Here is a 23,871-nt window from a genome sequence, read left to right on the forward strand (position 1 = left end):
TTATTTATTTATTTATTTATTTATCTATCAATACTGGAATCCCCTCTGGGGATTTTAGCAGGGTGGGATACAATAAATACATAATGAAAACAATAACACAGATAAAGCATATAATACAAATTAGATCCATGGAGCGTATAAACAGTTAAAGACAACACATTTCTAAACAATACCTGAAATAAATGCCGATAGTGATGATTTTGAAATTTGATCATTGGTTAGTAGATTCCATTCAGTTACTGTTCGGGGAAAGAAGGAATACTTAAAACAGTTATTATGGGTGCTAAAGGCGGTTATTGTGCGACTGTGTCTCTGCCTTGTAGAATACCCAGATGAAAAACTAATTATTCCCGTGAGGTCGGTTTTATAATGACCGTTAATAAGTTGAAAGAGGAATTTTAGTCGTGATACACGGTTTCTTTGCGTTAATGGTGGCAGGTTTGCTTTCATTAGTAGTTCGGTAACTGATGTACGTCCAAAGCTATTATATATGAAGCGAACTGCTTTTCTTTGCACCATTTCCATCTTGGTGATGTTAGTCTTGGTGAAAGGGTCCCAAATTACACATGCATAGTCTAGTATCGGCAGAATTACACTTTTGTATGCGAGCAGACGGACAGAAGGGGTGGAAAGTCTCAAAGCCCTCCTCAAGAAGAATAATTTGCGGTTAGCATTAGCTACTACATATTCAAGGTGCTTAGTCCAAGTAAGATCATTAGTGATCCAGAGTCCTAGGTACTTGTAGTGTGTTACTTCGGAGAGAAATATGTCGTTAGTAGCATATGGATATTTATGTTTGTGCTTCTTGCGTGTAATGGTCATAAAAACAGTTTTTTGAAAATTAATTGACATTTGCCAAGCTTTGCACCAGGCAACAACTTGTCCTAAGGCATTGTTCAGCAGTTCCTGGTCAGCGGCATCCTCTATTTCCGAGTACAATACACAGTCGTAGCATAAAGTTTAACCTTAACGGGAATACCATGCAGTACATCATTAATAAACAAAAGAAACAAAAGAGGCCCAAGCACCGAGCCCTGCGGGACGCCAGAGCCAACTGAAAGTCGTTCTGAATGGTGGTCATTAAAAACAACAAATTGTTCTCTGTTCTCAAGATAAGCCGCAAGCCAATTAATTAGTTGAGAATTTTTCAGTATTTCGCCTAATTTGTGAAGTAACTTTTTATGAGACACCTTGTCGAAAGCCTTTGAAAAATCCATAAAAACAGCGTCTATTTGTTTCTCATTGTTAATTGCTTTAGCAAAGTCATGCACTGTTAGAACCAATTGGGTATTTGTAGAGTAGCCTTTTCGGAAACCATGTTGATGCTTCGTAAGTATATTATATTTCTCCAAGAACTCTGAGATATGATTATGAATTATGTGTTCCAAAAGTTTACATACCGTAGATGTTAAAGAAATTGGGCGGTAATTTTGAATGCACTGTTTTTTTCCTGCCTTATGTAGTGGCTTCACTGTGGCAGTCCTCCAGTCGCTCGGCACTTGTCCCTCGCACAATGATCTCGTGAACAGAACGTGCAGGTATTTTGAGGTCCATTCTGCATACAGCTTTAAAAATGTGTTTGGAATGTTGTCCGGACCGCAAGACTTTTTAATGTCCAGATTTAAAAGCATGTTTAGTATTCCTGTTTCACTTATTTTAACATCGGGTATAGGTGACGTAGGTAATTCGAAAGACGGCATTACGCCATTATCTTTAGTAAAGACGGACTTAACATGTTTATTAAATGCATTTGCTATTTCCTTGCCATCGCACCCATCTTTACCATCAACATGAAACACATCACATTCCTTGGAAGTCGGAGAAATAGAACACCAAAACTTTTCTGGAGCTGTAGTTATGAAACTGGGCAGTGATTCACCATAGTAGCGTTGTTCATCGGCATATACTTTATTTTTAAGGCGGGAGGAAATTTCGTCAATCTTGTTTTTGACCGCCTGTGCAGCATGGATTTTCAATCTTTTCTTAAGACGCTTCAATTGCCTTTGGAGTCGTAACGTCTCACGAGAGATCCAGGGGTTCCTGCCGTTTTTCTTTTTAGTTATCAGCGGGACAAAACGGTCAATGCACTCTTTTACTAATTTTTTACACCTGCACCAAAGCGAATGCACATCATCTGTGCTATCTGAAAAGGCATCGAAGTTAAGCGAAAGTATGTCAATGATTGATACATCATCGGCTCGAGAAAAGTTTGGGTAAGATGGATATTTAGGCTTGCTATCCAAGACGGCATCAGCAATGGTGAGTAGGACAGCTTCGTGGTCTGAAATTCCAGGTACTATTTCGTAATTTGTATCTGCGCCTATTGATCCGCTGACAAAAAATAGGTCAAGGACTGACTGAGAACTGCCCTGAGTAGTTGTGCTTTGTTCCACAATTTGCAATAAATCAAAGGAAAAAGAAATGTCCAACATTGCTTCACCTAAAGCGTCATGTTTTTCAAGTGAGAACGTCGACCAGTCTATATTAGGTAAATTAAAATCACCTGACAATATAATACGATCACCAAGTTTGACATTCGTGTACAAATATTGTTTGAGATCGTCTAGAACGGAAACGGTAGAACTAGGGAGCCTATACATTGCTGCAATAACATATCTAACATTTTCATAGTATGCTTTACAAAAAATAGACTCTACATTGGGTATATCAGACATTGGGAAAATTCGCAAGGTTGACTTAAAGAGTATGCTAACGCCTCCACCTCTACCATCACGGTCTTTTCTGTACGAACTGTAGCCAGTGGGTACAAAATCACTGTCAAATACTGTGTCGTTAAGCCAAGTCTCAGTCAAAACCGCAATTTCTGGATCGTGCAAAAGCAGAAGAGCCTCCAACTCAGCAGTCTTGTTTAGAACACTCCTACAATTAACATTTAATATTTTCAGGGTCCGAGGTTTATTGGTGAGAAGTCAGTTTGATTTCTTTCTAAGCCTGAAGCGAGAACCTTTCGCTTCGTCCCAACCAAATAGGACGTTATCAACGCTTAGTTTATCGAATAATAACTTTGCTTTGGCTCCTTCGTCCCTCACTTCTTTACAGCTTTTCCATAACTGTTTACGTATTTCTCGAACTCGTTTTGAATAATCCTCAGCTATTGATATGCCGGAGTCTTTGAGCTTGTGACATGATTGCAATATGGACATTTTTTCACGGAAATCGAGCAGTTTTAAAATGACAGGTCGCACCTTGCTTGCTTCCTTTTTACCCATTCTATGGCATCTTTCGACGCCACTTACCGTTAAACCCAGCTTTTCCTGAAAAACGCCGTTTGTTACTTTCTCTTCCAGTTCATGGTTAGACTCAATGCTGTCCTCCTCTATACCGTAAATGATAAGGTTATTTCTTCTACCTCTGTTTTCTAAGTCATCCATCTGGTTTCTAACTAAAGTAAGCTGCCCCTGAAGTTCTGATATGGTAGATTCCATATCTTTCACCTTCGTGGCTAAGACATTTAGGCCGGATAACTGTCTCTCAATACCGTCAATCCGCTCAGTTAAAGAGGAAAGCTTGTCTTCTATCTTGTTTTGTGATGCCTGTAGGCCCTCCATTGTTGAAGTAATCTTACCCTGGCCTGCTAGTAACTCCGATAGCATCTCTTTTTCAGTTGGACCAGGATTTGCTTCAATATCGCCACAAGACAACAGATCTTTCGATAATGTAATAACACAAGACAGAAAGCACTCAACGCTCAGTGGGCAGGGCAGCAGCACTAAAAAACGATCGTCACTTCGATAACAATGTTCATATTTGAGATTACCAACCTGAAGTGCAAAGCAAAAGGGATTGCTTAGCATGTTGCCGTGTCTGCTGCTGACATGCCCACTGGCGAAGAAAAGCTCCGGTGGTGGATTTATAGTCGATGGATGAGCCACGTGACATGACGTCCCCGATGTCGTCAAAGGTGTGGAAGCTGATAGCCAAGGTTGGTCTGGTTCAGTGATGACTCCGTCGGAAAGCGGTACTGCTGATACGGCATTGAATCCTTGAACATGGTTCGCACGTGTCGCTTGATACCACTCACGCGGCGCTAGCAGGGCTCCGAGAAAGACCTGAAGTGCAAAGCAAAAGGGATTGCTTAGCATGTTGCCGTGTCTGCTGCTGACATGCCCACTGGACATGCCCAGTGTAATGCGGCCAAAGAATGGAATGTGGCCTGGTTCGGCCATCAAAGTGTCTACTAAGCCAAAGGTCTCTTGTCTGAGTAGCATGACAAGTATATGAAGAGCGTGTGGACGTAACATATAGGATACTTCATTGAATTGCGAATTTATGACAAATCGCAGAGATTGGATTCGGAAGGTGGACTTATCTGAACTTGGAGATTTAATTCATGTATTTTTGTGTGGATGGCGTTATTTTGTAGATTTTGTGCACGCGCTCTACTTGCCGCCCGCCCGGTCTGGAGGTCTGTGCAACGTCACACGTCTCGCTACGGCCTGCTGGAACCAGCAAAATATTTCCGAACTGTCTCTTGGCAACGAAAATACGCCTGTAACAAAAGCTGCCACGCGTTTTTAGCATATTATCTGCAATTATGCACACTAACATGCGCTACAGACTGCACAATTTCTGCGGTAAACTGCGTTTGTATAAGTTACCTGTAATTATCGTGCACTGAAGGTCCCCTTTTCGCTAAAACGCAACTGTCAAGCTTTCGGTTTCGCGCTTTCTAGAGAATATTAGCACCTAGTATTGCGAGGTGGTGCACAGCTGATCTCGAAGATGACAATGTATCACTTGCGCTATCGCTTATCGACCGCCATTACCGCTATATCAAGGACAACAAGCGCTTCACCTGCCTGGCTCCAGGTGTTCTAGAATGTCTCCCTCACGAGTATACTTGTCATTAGATACGGCAAAGCGTCAGGTGTGAGGCACTCTTAAATCAGTAGCGTATGAGGATTCGCAACAGCGAAAGGTTTATGTCGCTGTCGATTAAATTGCCGCGATAAAAGTTTGAACCTAGAAGGTTTTTCGCGAAAGCTAGCTGCGCCATACGGATCCATTTTTCAGAGCTTAGAATCTATTGGGAAGGCACGACATGGCGTGTCCCTTCCCTCGCCGTACTACCACGAGAAACTTTAGTGGAATAATACTTTGGCAAAACCGAAGGTGGCCCTTGACTACGCCGTGCCTCATACCATGAGTCGGTTTGAGACTTTAAACTCCAATAAACCAACTAATAGTTTAGCATCCCCACCGTTCGCTGGTCTGGCAGCCGCGTGGACCAAATTCGAGCTCGAAGGACTGCGGACACAAGCAGCGGCACTTGCAGCGCGACCCTTATGTCGCGCGTAGCGCCCTGGCAACTCCAGCAAGCGCACGCCGTGACCCAGAAGCGGCCGGGCCGGCTGAGCACGGAGGCAAGGAGACGAGTGACGTCACATTTTCCAAGGAGCAGTAGTTCGGGGCGCCGCCGACAGGTGCGCCAGTTCAAGGAAAAAATGGGGGGCAAAAGTGCTTAGCGCTGGCTTCGTGGAAAAAACAATGCAGTTTCGGTCGACTTAAGAGCTCCATCTTTACTTCCGGTGCACAATTAGACCGCCTAAAATTTATTTCAGTGTTCCTTTAAACACAACGCTCTTTTGACAAATGTAAACTGAGGAAGAATTTATGACCCTCAGTATTTTGAAAAAGAAATGCTTAGCACAACTCTGAAATGTACAACGTCCGCACTAGATTTGAAGTGAAAATGAATAAGTAACGACAGGGCTAACGCCGATTGTTATAATTCCATTGTAAGTTGTGGATAATTAATAAAGTAGAATGCTGGCAGCCACAAGCATATCTGTGGTCATTGTCGTGCTGAGGCTTCTATAAATATCTGGCGATTTTTCCGACATCCTCGGCGCCCAACAAGTCAAGTGCCGTGTATCGAGTTAGTACACTGCCTGCAAAACATTTTCACTTTAGGCTTCGATCACTTCCTCTTTTGCTCACAGCGGGCAAAGCCCTACCCTAGTCCGCGAAAACCATTAGTGTCACCCTAGTGTCACTGGCTTTCCGAAATGAGTGGATAGCGAAATCGCAACTCACTGAATTTTTTACCTTTCTTTTTATTATATATAGTTGAAGAAAATCGCATCAGACGACATTCTAAATTTGGATGTGCACACATTGCTGTCAGCTCCGTAAAGGTTACAGTTTCTTTTTTTTCATGTTTTCACACAATTGAGATGGTTATCTTGGAGGGGCCTACGTGTCGGAGATCTAATTAAGGCCCCCTGATATTTTTCTGTGATGAACGGTTGCAACTGTTCAAGAAAATTGTTTATCTCATCCACATAAGTCCCCAGATTAATCCGTTCTAGCTCATGACGGTCACTTAAGGTACGTCCAAGCTCACGTAGGTGATGACGCTTCAGAAATGTGATTCATACTGACGCTTCAATTGCAATTTTTGGCCTACTGCTTGAATGGATCCTACTTCTGAAAAGCTGAAAGATCACCACGGGCCTACGTATCTTTTAAACAAGAAGGGACAGCGCGATCATATATTTCTTTTTTCAGGAGACAATTATTCAGCTTCCAGAACTCCCATCGAGGCTGGAGAATACGGCGGCTGTGCCTTCCTATCTGAGCAGACACCATGCAACGATCGCTAAGGAAAATCGGCCATACACACTAGCCACGCACATTAAATGGCAGACCAGCAGAAACGTAGATCCAGTCATGCCGACCGTTTTAGGAAGATTTTCATTGTGCGAAACAAACACTGTCGCGTTTTTGTCGCCCAATTTTAGCAGGTTTGTGTTCACAGAGAAAATCAGTTAAGATAGCGGAACCGGAGTCAATAAGCACATGTAGTACTGATCTGTCCTCATTACTGCACACACAACTGAAATCAACAAGCAATATGACTGCGATCCGTCCGCAGAACGTTATCCAATGGCATAAAGAAAACCCGCCTTTCTCCTTGATAAAAAGGCGCATACACACAAATTTCCTGGCACTCTTCAGCTGAAATGGCAAGGTAGCAGCATATAAGGCGGCCTTCACGATATATGCTATACAAGAGATCGCAAATACCGAATGTGTATTGAGCTAAAGCAAACATCTCCCTGAGAGGCTTTTCTAGTGGCTGACAGTAATCTTATAGTCAAGCTAAAACGGATTGAGAGCAAATTCCGTCTCCTCGTCAGTTGATGATTACTTTCCTGACACTGACTAAACAGCGTTGCTTCTTAGAGCACTAAGGTGAACGTAGTATATGCGTTGCCTTACGACTGTACGGTATAAGTAGGCGTGTCTTTGGAAAGAAAAAAAATTAGAACTAAATAAAAAAAAACGCTTGTACATTCAAAACGCGTAAATAGTCTTAAGTGCCTTCTGTTATTTTATTTCTGACACTCGTGACTGAACCAGTGCCCCGGTTCTGATATGGTTACTTTTCTTCAGGTATCGGTTACCAAGCTGGCCTCTGCACCGACTACTATGTGGGTCTTGGAGAAGATGCGCCTGGATTCTACACCGGAATTTACACCATGTCTCACGAAATCGCGCACGTGTAAGAATTTTTCTTGGGAATACATAGCGTGGAGTAAAAGCGAGCTAAACACTACTTGCAGATATGAGTTCAAAACGCCGTGTCAGTAGAAGAGCCATCGTTTTTGTTTACTTCTCGAACATTGTATTTCATTATTACTTCAGCAAACAAAAATCATTGCCGTGTATGGAGGCCAATCTTCAAGTAATGAATGCTGTTCTCATTTTTTGATTATCGTTACAAACTCGAACCTTAAGAAATTCGACAGTTTTTTGGAGGCGACCCTAGGCCATGATCATCATTATCAGTCTAGGTGCTCCCATTTTAGAAAACAGGCCCCTCCCTATCTTTTCCTTAGCGGAATTGATGTTTTATACGCACAATGCCTGCCAATTCTGGCGCTTATTATTTCAGCTCATCAAGTTGCTTTCTAGAAATTTAGCCAGGGTGTATGAAGCTATGTAATTGACCGCAATTCAAATATTTTTTTTTTAAATCTGAGAGCCAGTTCATATCGAAGCGAAAATTGAAGCCAGGTTCCTCTCATCATAGTTCTGGCTGTCAGATTTTAGCACAACTGTTTAGGTTTCTTTTAGGCAACTCCGAAAAATCACAGTGGGAACAGTTCCAACTCGGCGATATAAGATAACAATTAGTGTAACAACGTGCTTGGGTCATATCGTAAATTAAATACCCATTTAAGTGCATTCCAGTTTTAAGAAAACTGACTGGCCAGTGTATAGGCTGTATCATTGCGCAAAAAAACTCACAAACAGGTGGAAATAAAAAACGATTAACGATAATAACACGTGGTCCAAAACATGCTGGTCAGTAGATTCAACACACGTTAAAAGGTCTACTTGTGTTGCTCTCGTGCTCAAGTATTGACGAATGTTACGTTGCTAATGGTGCCAGTAATGTCGCTTACAGAGCGTAGTAAACAAACATGTTGGACAGCTATTTTTTCATTTATTTTCAAGGCTCGGCTCTGCCCACGATCAAAGCCCGCCGCTGCCTTCAATGCCAGGACACCCAGGCTCTCTAAGTTGCCTTTGGGAGAGCGGTTTCATCATGAGCTACATCGACAACGGGCCTAATCGCCATCGCTTCTCTCCCTGCAGCCTTGCACAAATGCAGTTTGTAGTCGTGTGAGTTCTTTCAGCTAACAAACGTCAATAAAACTTTGAAGAGTATGAGAAAATGCTCGGGAGACTAAAGACATCGAAATGAGTGGTTTCAACAAAAATAACCAGTGCAGCATTAAATAACAAATATAGAAGCAGTGCGCATGCAGAACAAGCGTGAATCTGTGCGTTAGTTGAAATTTTAGAAAACTGAACTAAGGTGCGGAATGAAATGCCGGAAGCAAGTAGCCATTTATATCTCTGACTGAACTAAGTAGAGAAAAGAGCCCTCTCTGGCAGAAGCTCAGGTGGAATGATATATGCAGGAGCAGTTTTGTCTGTATTGAGTGGCTGTGTCTGGCGCTAGTTAGCGGTGATTGGCAGTGTCTGGCAAAAACTGACGTTTGACTGGGACTCAGTTTCGATACTAGAAATGGCTAGAAAGGTGATTTTAAGGAGTTCTAGCAAATTAGACAAAGCCGCATTTCTCATATACGGAGTGTTTCACGTAACGTAGCCCCCCCCCCCCCCCCCCAAAAAAAAAAAAAGCAGCGCAACGGAGCTGTGAGAAACTGAGAGCATTTTCTGCCCTGTCGTTGTACGCTCCCCTGTGCTCTATTTACTAATTTCGCCAGTTACATAGCTAAGATTAATTATGAAGAAGTCGAACATATCATTTAAGGCCACGGGCGTTTCGTTAAGTTGTAGACGGGGTTACGAAACAACCAATTGATTTTTTAATGGAAACGTACAGTCTTTGTCAAAAGTCTACAGCCCAATTCGTCTGCTTCTGAGCACTGCAAAGCGTCTCCTCTTCCAAACTTAGGGGCCCTAATCTCAGGAAGGCGGGAGGACCTTAATTGCACAACCCTCCCATGTTTAGGACTTTCAAGTGTGTTAAATAGCCCAGCTACACGGCTTGGAAGCAAACTTTCTTGTGCTCTATATATTTTGCGAAGACTATACGTCCTACGTGTCATTTTTTAGGCATTTAAGGAGAGCCTGCGAAATGTAAAAAAGAAACGTGACAGCGCTCGTGCTCTACTACATTTCTGCACTCCCAAACGTGTTTTGAGCCTCCGCGGTGGTGGCGCAGTGATTATTGCGCTCGGCTGATGACCAGAAAGACGGCGGGTTCAATCCCGGGAGCGATGGTAAAATTTCAGGCGAAATTCTAGAGGTCCGTGCACTGTGTGGTGTCAGTGCACGTTAAAGAACCCTAGGTGGTCGAAATTTCTGGAGCCCTTCACTGCGGCGTCCCGCATAGTATGAGACGTTTGAGACGTTGAAACCCTCATAAATCTAACCAAACGTGTTTGGACGCCGCAACCGTGCCCACTGTCCGTGCTCAAGTAAGTGGCCGCCGCATTGTTTGACGGGCTGGAAAATGGCACGAAGCAAAAAAAGCGGAGGCTACGTTGAAAAATTAACCCTCTATTTCGCCATCGAGAGCAGACGTAAGCTTGAAATAAACTGAAGGAAAGGCGTAGCGTATTCTTGAAAGGCTCACAGATACTGAGAGCCACACTCGAGTATTGGAGAGCGTCCCACATCAGCCGCGTTACTTTCCTAATCTTTCCTTCGAGAGCGACAGCGTGCTGGGATATTTTGCTGCATCTTTTTTATGGCGACCCGCGCGACCAGAGCTCGCTATTAGGCATGCTGATGAATGGCGCCATGGGACCTGTGTCGCCGGAGTGAACATTACCTAATAACAGAAATTCCCACGGCGCTGTCGCCTTCCTTGATCGTCAAGCGTTTCCAGTACTGCGCGTGAGCCTCTCGGGCTGCGAGGCCGAACTTGTGCTCCTTAGCGCCGGGCGCTCCCTTTTACCACCACAAGACCACCTAGGCGCTCTTGATGACGCATGCGATGCTCCGGCGGCAACGCAGCAAGCAGGCACCAGGAACGGTTGCACTAAATGCTCCTCCAATGTTGGTTTAGGTTCGGCTCTTTGATCTCCGTTTTGGCGCCAAGGGAGCTTCATGCTTTATATGATTCCCAAATTTGATATAAAGGAGAACATGTGCAAAAAGTTTTGAAAAGCATAAAAATGTTTTATTAATTGTCAGAAGTTTTCATTGTTTTGTGTTTACTTGAATTTAGCGCTATCGTATCTCTGTATTGAAAAAGCATGAATATGAACTGCGGCAGTTTGATAGATCGGTGTGCACATATGATAACGAGCAATTACTGCCACTCTGCTACAAGCCGTTTTTATTATAACGACTTCATACCTAAGTACAAAAACGCTCTTTTTGCGGATTTTGACAACTTTGATTAAAACATTTATAGCTTGCATACCGATAAAATAAAGGAGCACAAATAAAACACGTATAAATTTACTCAAAGAGTTTTCAGATACATAATTTTTATATAATTTATGTAATTCTTAATCAAAATGTGTCAAAACGTCAGAGCACTTAAGCGCGAAATTTCAGTTCTCCATCATTTATAAATTAGCGTGCTTCGAAAACATTTTTCGTAAAAAGGCATTTGCTCATGGGTTCTGTTCAGTCATCAGGAAGAACATATAAGGTCAAAATAAATTTCAGAGGTCGACCAGCCACCCTTTCTTCAGTATTACGTACAACCACCCGCGGCCCGCCTAGCACCCGCCTCTATCGAAATTCGGTCGCCATGGCCGGGATCGCAGCTGCGTCTTTCGGGTAAATAGCGCAGTGCCATAAGCACTGAGCCACCGCGGCGGAGATTTGGGGGAAAGAAAATGGCGCACTGACATGTCTAGGTTGATACCCGGACTGCGCCGTAAGGGAAGGGATAAAGCAGGGAGTGAAAGAAGAAAGTGGTGGCGTAGTGAAGAGCTCCGGAATAATTTCGACCACCCGGAGATCTCTAATAAGCACTGACATCGCATAGCACGCGGCCGCCTTATGCATTTCGCCTCCATCGAAACACAGCCGCCGCGGTAGGGTTCGAGTCCGGGTGGTGGTGGTGAAAAACAATTATTGCCGAGCAGTACAGAGGGGGGCAAACCCCTTACATGGCATGAGGCAACCCTTAGGAGGCTGCCCTTACAGAGCAAAGGACAGTCCTTGGAAGGCTATCCGCTTCAGGGCAGCGGTAATTATCCGACGCTAGTCAGCAGCAGTTGAGGTGGCGAGGAAAGTCTCGCAGTGTGACTCCACCGTGTTTGGGGATGGAGGGTGTTGCAAGATAGGACTTGTGACGAGGACGTGAAAATGTCTCCCGGTTTCCCTGAGAGCTCACAGGAGGAAAGGAATTGATCGGAGTAGCGGGCATGAAGAAAAATTAGATAGGGAGAAGTACGGGTCTGGAGTCGGCGCCAGTGAAAGGCCTCGATTAAGGTTGAGCAGAGAGCCGGCGGTGCACAAAGGCGTCGGTTACCTCGGTAGCTGATGAGAATATCTCTGAACGTAAGCAGACACTTCTGGTACGGCGCAGGAAGTCCAACTCCGGCCCGGAATGTGAGACCTCGGGCAAGGGAGTGGACCTCCTCGACACCCGGGAGGGATGCGTGTGCGGTGGTCCAGATAGGGGTTACGGGGCGGGTGGGGTGCTAGAAGTTTAGATGCTGAGCCGCGGTGCGGGATGTCAGGTAATTGGCGAAATTGTATAGGGCGGATTTTCAGCCGCACAGAATTTTGGTAACAGAGGTGGAGATGAGAGCGAGCGCAATGGCCGCTTCCTTTGCAACTTCGGATGAGTCTGTGCTAGTAGAGCCTGATGCGGTTAATCGGGCCTGGTTGTTAGCCACGGCGAGGACCATGCGGGAGCCCGACTAGTACGCTGCCACGTCGACCTAGGCTACCTCGAAACTGTCACCGTACAGCGTGTGGAGGAGGGCTTTCGCGCGGGCTGCCCTGCTTTCTACGTCGTGCTCGGGGTGCATGTTCTTAGGGGTGGGAAGGGTGTTGAGATGGGAGCGTAGGTCTGGAGGTAGGGGAACCCCCTCGGTAGGATAGGTGATCGGGGTGATGCCTAGCTAACAGAGTAGAGTACGACCTGTCGCGGTACCCGACAGGCGAGTTAGCTGTGCTGTTAGGGTGGCTTCTGTCAGTTCCTCAAACCGGTTGTGGGTACCGTGGTTGAGGAGCCGAGCGGTAGAGATGCTGCCGGGTAGGCGGAGGGCTACCTTCGTGCAGCTCCTCAGGAGCGCGTTGATGCGGTCCCGCTCCTTCTGCTTTAGCGGGATGTAGGGGAACGAATACGCCGTGTGGCTGGTATGTAGGCTTGGGTGAAGCGGAGAGTGTTCCGCTCTCGCAAATCCGCACGCCGGTTCGCCACTAGTCGGATGAGACGCATGGCTTGCTTGGTTTGAGTCTGGAGAGCTTAAATGGCTTTGCTATGCGTGCCGTGGGCATGAAGGACGAGGCCGAGGATGCGAATCTCGGAGACCAGGGGAAGGGGGTGGTTCTCTAGAGTGTGTGAAATGGGAGGGTTGGCGGGATCGTGCGGCCTGGGGCGGTAGAGGAAGAGTTCTGATTTGGAAGGAGAGCAAGCTAGGCTGCGAGCGTTTGGATCGATGGTGTTGAAGGCCGTCTATACGCAGCTTTCCATGCCGGAATCACTGCCTCGATTATCCAGACAGTGGCGTCGCCAGCATAGAGGCTGAAATGTATGTTGGGTACTCATGCGTGTTGGTGGGGGAGTTGAAGGGCAATTTTAAGAGTATAGGACACATCACAGCACCCTGAGAAGTTCGCCGTGCTTCCAGTGAGACACCGGGCAGCCGGTGATCACTTAAGGCGTGCGTGGCTGTGCGTTTGTAGAGAAAATAGCGGACGTAATTGTACATGCGCGGGCCTAAGGCTAGGGCATGGAGGCCTTCTGGGATGGCTGCGTGGGTAACGCTGTCGAATGCTTTTCTTAGGTCTACGCCTAGAGTGGTGGCAGATAGCAGTGAGCACCCGGCATACGATTCTTGCAACCCAAGGGGGTGTAGGAGCAATGGGGACGATGGGCACGTAGCTGTGTAGGGTGAGGGGATTTGAAGGCTCTTGCAGCGCAAGCGCGTCGGGGCCATCTGCCCGAGCTAGGAACGGGCGAAGCAGTCCCCGCTTGGAACCAATGCCTCGACAGTTGTCCTGCCAGATGGTGAGGCTAATGTCTGGTCTTGCCATCACTGGAGCTGTCGTTTTGCGCGGAGGAGCTGGAGATGGTGTGGAGTTGGGCCTTCTTTTTAGGCCGCGAGGCGGCTCAGGCTGTCGCGTGGCGAGCCTCTTGCTCCTTAAATCTCTCGTCAGTTTGGAGGGCAGATTTGTCTAGACGGGTAGTAAGGTTTGCGAATGGATTAGTGAACGCATGAATGGCCGTCTGCACCGCGGCCTGAATTCTGGCCTCCACGAGTTGTTTGAATTTGGGAGGCAGGGTTGGGGTTTCCTCGGCCGAAGTTGGTGTGGTCAGCCCGCTTCTTGGTCGGCGGTTCGCGAGTAGGGAGAGGTGGCGGTAGAAGGGGGGGCGGGGTAGGAGCGGGCGCTGGCGCCGGTGTAGGGGTTTGAGCTTGCTGGTAGGCATGCAGCTGTGCTTGGAGGCGGAGGTGTGTTTTTTGGAGGGAGGCGAGCTGTGCGCGGACACGCAACAGCTCTTCATAGAGGGGGTTGGCGGAGTCTCGGGAAACTACGTCAGCCTAGCTCACATCACTGGTGCAACGTCTGGGTAGCTGGGGAGGTGGTCTCGGTGGGACTGGATGTGGTGGTGGCCTGGATCTATCCAGGAGGGGGACCGGACATTGGGCTTGTTAGGGGTGGACGGCTGTTTTGGTGCGGCGGGCTGCAGCACCGGAAAGGACATCGATGTGAGCCGCGAGGCTTGGGGCTTCCGGGTCGTGGAGTGGCTGCGGTGTTGGGGTGGAGCCTGGCTGGTGGAAGCCGGGCTAGCGTTTGCCTCTGCGGCTCGCTTGGCATCACAGTACCTGTTTTTGACGAGGTATGGTGTGCGCAAGCGCGCCTTGCACGCTCTGTCAGCCGTCAGGAGTGCTTTGCCGCAGACTTTGCATTGTGGCATGAAGGAGTGGCTCTCAGGGGGTTCGACTTGGTCGCAGCTGGGACAGCGGCGCTGCTTGGGAGCCGGGAAAAAATCCGCGCGGTGGCCGAGTGCGCCACTGTTACGGCAGTGCTCGATCTCTTTTTGAAGAGGTAGCACCTATAGAGTACGGAGGAGTAGTAGATGTGCTTGGGCGCCCAGTATTGTTCGAAGAGAACGATAATGGACTCTGTTGAGCCCATGCGTCTGAAGTCGAGGACGGGAGTGTTCTGCGCGTGATGTCGTCATATGAGCGGTCGAGAGGGACCCCGTGGACCACGCCGCGGGCGCAGACCTCTGGTGTTGCTTGGTAAGAGTATATGTCGTAGGTGGTGCCTTTGATTTGTAAGGACTTGATGGCGAGGTAGCGGAGTCGGCGCTGCGGCGGGTTGGGAGTGTTGATGAGGATGAGATGATGGAGGGTGTTAATGATGACTGCCAGGATTGGCCTCTTGTGGTCTGAGGCGGGCTGCTTGCAGAATGACATTGCGAAGCACAACGCCGTTCACGGTCCGAAGTTTGAGGCCGCCACGGGGAAGGAGGATGATCTTATGGTCGTCGATGGGTATCTTGGGGTGGCGTAGGGAAGGTAGTTGCGGCGGCCGGGGCAGCTCCCGGCCGGGTCTTGAGGCAGATTCGGAGTAATGATTGAGCGAATTTGCTATTGGAGCTTGGCTTTTCGTGCGCTGATTGCCAGCCGTTGGTCGAGATAAGTTCCGAGGGAGATATGTCTTCTCCGTCCACTAGAATGGGCTCCATGCCGCAGTCGAGGGGCCCACACGCCGCTGCTCTGAGCGTGATGCTGTCTCTCTAGAGGCGTTCGGTGTCGGCGGCTGCTGCGCCGCGTGGCTTACCCTCCTAGCACAGCGTGGTGAGGAAAAATTATGGACTTACCTCTTGATGCGGTGGTTCAAATCGGGAAAGGTTGGTATCGGCAGATTCCTGACGAGAAGCGAAGACTGATTACACTAGTTTCAGACGGCTGGGATGAGTTAATCCGGTCGTAAAGGACAAAGTTTGTGGAGAGCACTTGAAGCGCAATCGCTCACTCTGCCTCCGAACGCCACGTGTCCGAACCCGGGTGCTCCGGCTCAGTCGACAAGCGGGTACTCCGGTTCAGTAGAAGAGTACTTTAACCACTTAGCCACCGCGGTGGGTGCAGGATGTATCTAGTATTCAAGATTCTCGAGATTATTTTTAGTGTTCACCGCTGCGCGGCACGTGGTTAGAGCCGAGCCAACTAGGAATGCTTGTTCAGATATCGTTTGCGTGTGCATACTCCAACTTCCTGATGAAATTTTATTGTGTAAAGCATTCGGTGGCTATGTCCAGATTTTTGTGTCAGCAAAACTTTCTCCGGCCGATTACGCCGTTCTGTAAAGAGTAATATGCAGAATTTTGGTTTTATTATATAATGCCTGATGAGATCTCGCCGTGGAAAAAATTGGTGGAAGTGGTACAATTAGATACTTATTATACACGAAAATTGCGCTTCGACACCACAAACGTCGATATAGCTTCTCCGTACGATTTGCCGTTCAACTAATATTTATGTGTAAAAGTTTGGTTGGGTTAGATAGTGCGTGATGAGATCTTGCTCTGTGAAAAAATTGGCTGATGAATTATAATTGATTGATTAGAGTTCGACGACACAATAACCACAGACGTCGACATAGCAACTGGCTGTCAAAAGAGCCACGGACGTCGACATAGCATGTGAACGTGAAAAGTAAGAAAAAACAAAATAAATCAATTAGAAATAAAAATAGAAAATCAAATAAAAAATAAAAATAAATATATCGTGTACTGGCGTCGTGGAAAAACCCCGCGTTCTAGGAAGCTTCATGCTTTCGCATTCCTCCACGTAAGCAGACTGAAGTGCCTAGGTAATTATTTTGAAGCCAGTGAAATCCATTAGGCGCTATCCAGTTGCCAAACACTTCGCTGAGATAGAGCGGTAGTAACGCTCCTAGCAAAGCTTAATACTACGCTTGAAAAAATTCAGCACAGACACTTAGGAGTGCCTACATGTGGGACTGCGGTTCCTGGGTGCACAGTCACCCACGCACACACACACGGCTGTTTGACAAAACCCGGAACGCCGTACTATGAACGGTTTCAGAGCAATTTTGATAGTAAAACTGGTTCTTGAGGAAAGGAAATGGCGCAGTAACTGTCTCGCATCCCGGTGGACACATCAACCGCGCTCTAAGGGAAGAGGTAGTCTGGAAGGCATACAGTTCAAGCTGCATATGTCGATGGTTCGAACCCCTGTTGGAAGCTAGGCCCCAACTTGACTACCACTTGCAAGCTATCTGGAAGCAGGAATCGTATGAGACGCCTGTAACGCTGTATTGCAAACGGTTGTGTCACAATTATGGTACAAATGTCGGAAAAACTGGCGCCATATATAAAAGTATGCCAGTGGCGACTTTATATAGACTAACGATATGTAAAAGACAACCTGAAGTGGCGGTTCTCGGCTTGCTGTGTGCGTCGTACGGCCGCTTGATGACGTCGCCATTTTTACTTGCCATCGCAGGGATTGTATGTGCCATCTGCGAGTGCACACACACCGCCGGCTTTTCTCGTAATGGGACTAGTAATGCTTTCGCCTGATGTACGTTTTTTTTTGTTCAACACAGTATGCGAGGAAAGGCTTGCTGGGATGTTACCCATGAAGGAAAAAAAGAAGATGGTAGGTATCCTGGAACGGAAGTTTCGCCTGATGATTACTGCAAACAAGTAGTTCCAAACCAGTCCAACGTCACTGCTGACCTGGTACGTTATGTTTCAAAATGTATTGAAAATTGAAAATTAGTTCTTGGGGAAAGGAAATGGCGCAGTATCTGTCTCATATATCGGCTGACACCTTATCCTCATTCTTGTCATTTCAGAAGATAGAAATGAATCCTTGAAGAAATCTGTGTTAGGAAGTTCGGTTTCCACGAAGAACACCAAAAAGTTGGTGGTCGTAAAAAGTTGCAAATCTCTGTAGCAGCGTTCAAAATTATTCTGCTCGTCGCGTTTCCACCGTATGCAACTTTACACATTTGACGAAGGGAGCACAGAAGAGGTAGACAAAGTGCAGATGTGAAAAAACATGGCGTTCCCTTAGTGTGGCGTCGGTTCCCCGTTGCTTATATTAGGCAAACGCATCGTTTGATTCCCGACCATCTAAAGAACAGCTAGGGACTGTAACACCGTCAGCGGCAGGCATCTGCTTAAACAAAACTGTCCATATTAGGTTCATTGTGAGGAACCGTCTTGTCCGGCTCTAATGGTGCCGGCTACAATAATCTCAGTTCTGTGGTTCGCTTCTCAGGGTATTTTGACCTTATATATATATATATATATATATATATATATATATATATATATATATATATATATATATATATATATATATATATATATATATATATATATATATATATATATATATATATATATATTGCAGAACGTAATCCTTCACCACGGCACTCCACACCAATTGCTGACGGACCGCGGCCGCTACTTTTTGTCCCGAGTAGTTGACGATATCCTCCGGTCCTGTGGCACGCAGCATAAGCTCACTACAGCTTACCATCCCCAGACGAACGGGCTTACCGAGCGCCTCAACAGGACTCTGACCGATATGCTATCCATGTATGTCTCGCCCGACCACCGCGATTGGGACGTTGCCTTGCCTTATGTAACATTTGCTTATAATTCGTCGCGGCATGATACCACCGGCTATTCTCCTTTCTACCTTCTGTTTGGTCGGCATCCTGCGCTGCCATTGGATACATTACTACCGAGTTCTACTGACTCGACCTCAGAGTATGCACGTGACGCCATCTCCCGAGCAACTATGGCCCGTGAAATCGCCCGAGACCGGCTCACCGCATCTCAGACCTACCAGAAGTCAGTTTACGACCGCCGGCATCGCCCAGTACACTATCCGCCGGGCGCACTCGTCCTCCTTTGGTCTCCTTCTCGCCGTGTAGGTCTCTCTGAGAAAGTTCTACGTCAGTACAGTGGCCCTTATCGAGTTCTCCGTCAGGTGACCGACGTGACCTACGAGATTACACCTCTTCATGCTCCGACGTCGTCCACTAGCCCTTTGACTGACGTCGTTCATGTAGTCCGTCTCAAACCGTACCACACGCCTGCTACATCATCCACTTAGCACCGGGACGGTGCTTTTGCCGCCGGGAGTTATGCTACGGTTGTGCTTGTGCTTGGAACGCTCGTGCTTGGTGCGCTCGGGCTTGGAACGCGAAGAGGACGAAGTGCGTTTCTGCGGCTGGGCTTCGCGTGCCCGGTTGTTCGGCTGCGTGGCTGTAAGCTGTTTCCCTGTAAACATATTTTTCCCTTTTGGTGTGCACATCTTCACGTTACATTATATATATATATATTCGTCATTACTTGGCTGTCTCCAGCATACCCTTTACATGTTATGTGAGGTTCACAAATGTTTTACGGGAGGGTAGTTGGTTTTACATGACAGAGCTTAACATCGTCATGGCATCTTCATTGTCATGATTTCGCGCTGTTCATTTTGTGATCTTTAGATTGCAAGCTGGAAGGCTAGCAGTGGCATTAAATATGGTTGTTAAATAAGCAGCCGAGTACTAAAGTAGATAAGGTCGGTTGTTACCTAAATTACGATACGTCTTGAATAAAGAGCACTCGGTAACAGAGGGTTGCGGTCCGTGCCGTCTTGTATCAATCCGCTGGTCAATCCCTACAGGGAATAAGGTAAACTTTGGAAGGTTTCATTATATCATACAAGCCAAGGGCACCGGAATCGTCAAGCTTATAATTTCGTCTCGTTAGTTCCTTCTTGCTTAGGAAACAAGGAAAGCTCTAACGACTGCTTAATTGTGTCAGAGAGGAATACTGCTCAGCAGTCCAGAATCTAGGATTAGCTTCAATGTATACCTCAGTTGTATCCGGCTGTAGTGACAAGCTTAAGACTTAATTTTCAAAGTAAATCAGGCAATGTGTAGCTGGTTGGCCACCTTGATTTCTTTAGTTTTAATTGTAATCGCATGACAAATAAAAAAGAGATCTGCTATTATTTTTGTCCATAAAATATATTGAAAGAAGAAAAACTCTTCATGACAAACAGGTGGAGTCCCGCGCTTCCCCACACTGCTGTTTTTGCTAACTTTGTTTGGCAATAGCCGGAAATGCATTACGAGGAGATGCATAAATTTTTTTTACAGGATATCTATAACTACTGTCCAGTGAGCTCATTTATTTTCTTCATTCTTTCAACTTTTTTTCCTTCTAAATTGCCGTAAAATTGACTAGATTATGTTTATTTTCCATATGCAGAGGTTTTGATCTAAAGTTATCAGTTATAATAAAGGAAACAATTAACACGTGCTGTAGAAGCATTTACCGACTAAATAATATAATGCTTATTGTGATGTCAATCTCGGGTGGGGGAAATAATGCGCAAGCTACAAGACAGTTCATAACCACAAAACTTTGGTTGGCGAATAAAAAAATTGTTCTTCATATTATTCGTTATCTCTTCATATATTGTACACTACATGAATATACATAGGCCCATAAACCTGTCGCGCAATACCACTTGCGCAGCGATACTGCATCTCTAAAGAGGCTCCTTGCCATTCACATTCCAGTTTTTTGTTAAACTTATTGAAAGACTTGAAATATGCTGCAAAAAATTATTTATTCTTGGAGAGGACATTTCTATTTACCACTAAGTGCATCCAGTAGTCGTCGTCATTTCTTCAATATATTTTGTTTCCTAACTTTTTCCAGACCTGGAAATTGAAAATTGGTTTTTGGGGAAAGGAAACGGCGCAGTATCTTTCAAACCCTTCAGAGGAGTAGGAAGAGGAAAACTTAATTAAAGTGAAGGGAATTTGGGCGAGCTTATGGGTGGGGCCCTCATTCCAGGGCTTCACTGACTTGAGCTGCCTTTCGAACCTCTTAACTGAGGAAACGATGGTCCTCCAGGTTATCGCTGGTCAGCAGCGCCTCCCACCGCTCAAAAGACATGTTTTCCGTCTTTAGATTGTTTGGTTTTGCCTCACATCCCCACGATATGTGGAAGAGGGTAGGGCAGGCCTGGCACCATGGACAGGTGTCGGAGTATAATGTTGGGTGCGTGAGATATAGTCTATGGAGGTTTGGAAATGTGTTCGTCTGTAACTGTCGCCAAGAGACGGCATCTGGGGTGTCTAATTTCCAATGAGGTCGAGGGAGTTGTCTTCTTTGAAGACGCTGAAACTCGAGGCCTTCGTTATAACTAGAAGGTAGAGGGGTAAAAGGGGGCACGGTTTTGATGGGTGGGATGTGGCCCCAACCGGTTGATGATGCTTCGAGATAGAGCATGTGCCCTCTCATTTCCCTCCCGTCACTCGTGGCCTGGGGTCCAGGTGATCTGGTGGTGCTTGGTGAGGGGTGTAGTGCCCATGAGCCGACTGACGTGCTCTGGAACTCGGCCTCTAAGGAAGTTTCGACACGCGTGTTGCGAGTCTGTAATCACAGGAGCGCTTTGGCCTTGGGACTCGTAATGCCTAATGGCAATGGCCCCGGCGGTGGTCTCCGCGGCCGCTGGTGTTTCGGCTTTTACAGAAGCAGTGAATCGAGTGGAGAAGCGGTGGTATACTGCGGTCACTGCGTACTTGTCATGGTCCGGGTACGCTGCGGCGTCAACATCAACCACGTTTGGGGAATTGGCTAGGTGTCGGTGTAAGTAGGCTACTAGCGCTCGTCGTGTGCCTGTGTGAACGTCTTTACGCATATGTTTCGGCAACGGGACCAGACTGATGCATTTTCTGTGCTGTTTTTCTAGCGAGGATTGAGCATCTAGTGCGCGGATGTGTCGAAACTGTACCTGCTCGGCATAGGGTAGCTCGTCCAGCATGGGTGGTCTGAAGTCTTACTATTCGAGATGCTCGGATAGCTTCTGTTAGTTCCGCAACAGTGTTCAAGATTCCTAGTATTGTTAGACGCTCCGTTGATGTGTTTTTTAGGAAGTTTAAGGGTCGTCTTGTCCACCCCTTATGATGGTGCAACTTGCTGCTCCTCTCCCTTTGTTAGCGTGTGAAAGGGTAGTCCGTATGTGATTCGGCTAAGTACCAGTGCTTGCACCAGCCGAACAGCTTCTTCTCACATTCCGTGGGGATGCTTGGTAATGCCGCTGATCATGCGAGCTATCTGGTTTGCTGTGGTTTTTAGAGTCTGGATGGTGCGGGTAACCCGGAGGTTGCTCTGTATCCAAAGATTAAGAATGTGGATCAGATTAACTTCTCTGATGGCTTGACTCTCGATCGGGAGGTTGATGGGACCTGGAGGGTCGTATCTCGGGCCATGTACTCGTATGACCTCCGACTTCTCTGGGGCACAGATGAGGCCGCTTTGTTAGGCGAAGTCCTCGACGATTCTGGCTGCTGATTTTAGGGCGGCTTTTTTTTTTGCCCAGGCAGCCCTTTGTGGCCCATATAGTTATATCATCCGCGTATATGGTAAAGGCTACATTTGGAAGTGCATGTGGTGCACGCGATAGTCTCAGCATAGCAATGTTGAAAGCAGGGGAGAAATAAAACCTCCCTGACGTGTGCCTTTGTGTGCCATATCTTTGACTTCGGAGTGCGCACCTGAACCGCGCCGTAAGGAAAGGGATATAGGAGGGAGTGAAAGAAGAAAGGAAGAAAGAGGTGCCGCAGTGGAGGGCTTCGGAATAATTTCGACTACCTTGGGATCTTTATCGTGCAATGACATCGCACAGCACACGGGCGCGTTAACGGTTCACCTCCATCGAAAACTCCTTTATTCCTTCTGTTACGGCGTGGTTCAAGCGATAGAAAGAATTTGTCGCTAAATTTATTCTTTATTTGAGAAAAGAAATAAGCAATAACCAAATTTCACTGCGTTATATGCTCAGTTATGACCAAAAGATATAAAAATCTCTATTATCAATAAAACGACATGGGCATGAGCATGGATTGTAATGCGAAGGAAAGATTTCAGAGATTCTTTAAGGCAAAGCTAAAGATTTCAAGGGGGGGGGCAGGCATTGCACATTCATCCCAGACTTACTGTGACCGTTTACCGCTAATACTGATGATTATGATGATGAGTAACAGCTGATACGGATCTTGAGAGGGAAATAACTAGAAGGATAAAATGAGATGGAGCACATATGGCACGCTCTCTCAGATCATGAACGGCAGTTTACCAATATCCTTTAGGATAAAAGTGTACAACAGCTGTATCTCACCGGTACTCACCTACAGGGCAGAAACGTGGAGGCTAACGAAAAGGGCTCAGCTTAAGTTAAGGACAACGCAGCGAGCCATGGAAAGAAAAATGACAGGTGTAACGTTAAGAGACCGGAAGTGGGCAGAGTGGGTGAGGGATCAAAAGCTGGTTAATGACATCCTAGTCTAAATCAAAAGGACGAAATGGGCTTGGGCAGTGCATGTAACGCGAAGGCAAGATAACCGCTGGTCCTTAAGGGTAACGGAGTGGATTCCAAGAGAAGGCAAGCGGAGCAGAGGGCGGCAGAAATTTAGTTGGGAGGATGAGACCAACAAGTTTGCGTGCGGGCATACCGTGGGTGCCGCTGGCAAAGGACAGAGTTAATTAGAAAGACATGACAGAGGCATTTGTCCTGCAGTGGGCGTACTCAGGGTGATGATGATAATTATGCTTCAATCATTTGCTTTCCTCTAAATGGTCACGAAATTGCACATTCCGCTTTCACTCGCACAGAAATTCTGCCTTTACTTGTTTGGCACTGAGCTCTTGTTTGTCGTCCCTCAACACCTGCGTTCCGCAATCCTCATACAATTGCATGATGCTCCGACGGCTGGTGATCTTGGTGACCAGCCGACGAACGCCCGCGTTCGTCGGCGTTTTTTTTTTTTGGTTTCGCCTCTACCGCTCCGACCAACACTATGTGGCCGGGTGCGAGCACTGTCAACGCCGAGAGAAGCCCTCGGTTCTGCCTCCCGGACACTTGCAGACAATTGCCATCGCAGCTTAGTCATTTTCGCGTGTTCACCTTGACTTGCTTGAGCCCTTTCCGGTGTTCAGCTTGGGGAGCAAATGCATCGCCGTCTCCACCGACTGTGCCACACGGTCATCTATCACGCGCGCCTTCCCCACCAGCTGCGCTAGTGACGTGGCTGACTTCTTCTGGACGATCTCTTACTGTACCATGGTGCCTCCTACAACTGCTCACAGATTGTAACAGGTGGTTC

At 46.7% G+C, this 23,871-nt stretch overlaps 1 protein-coding gene across 2 annotated transcripts in view; it reads left to right on the plus strand.

Moving 5' to 3' along the window:
• The window catches only part of LOC144124656 (venom metalloproteinase antarease-like TtrivMP_A), a 78,561-nt gene that overhangs the window by 49,228 nt on the left and 5,462 nt on the right, over nt 1–23,871 (plus strand). For both annotated transcript variants that reach the window (XM_077657466.1, XM_077657467.1), the window contains exons 9-11: nt 7,420–7,528; nt 8,488–8,655; nt 17,284–17,419. In XM_077657466.1, coding sequence (XP_077513592.1) covers nt 7,420–7,528; nt 8,488–8,655; nt 17,284–17,419 — 413 coding nt within the window. The remainder of the gene's footprint in view (nt 1–7,419; nt 7,529–8,487; nt 8,656–17,283; nt 17,420–23,871) is intronic.

The sequence above is a fragment of the Amblyomma americanum genome, chromosome 3, assembly GCF_052857255.1.
Source record: "Amblyomma americanum isolate KBUSLIRL-KWMA chromosome 3, ASM5285725v1, whole genome shotgun sequence".
Taxonomy (NCBI): Eukaryota; Metazoa; Arthropoda; class Arachnida; order Ixodida; family Ixodidae; genus Amblyomma; species Amblyomma americanum.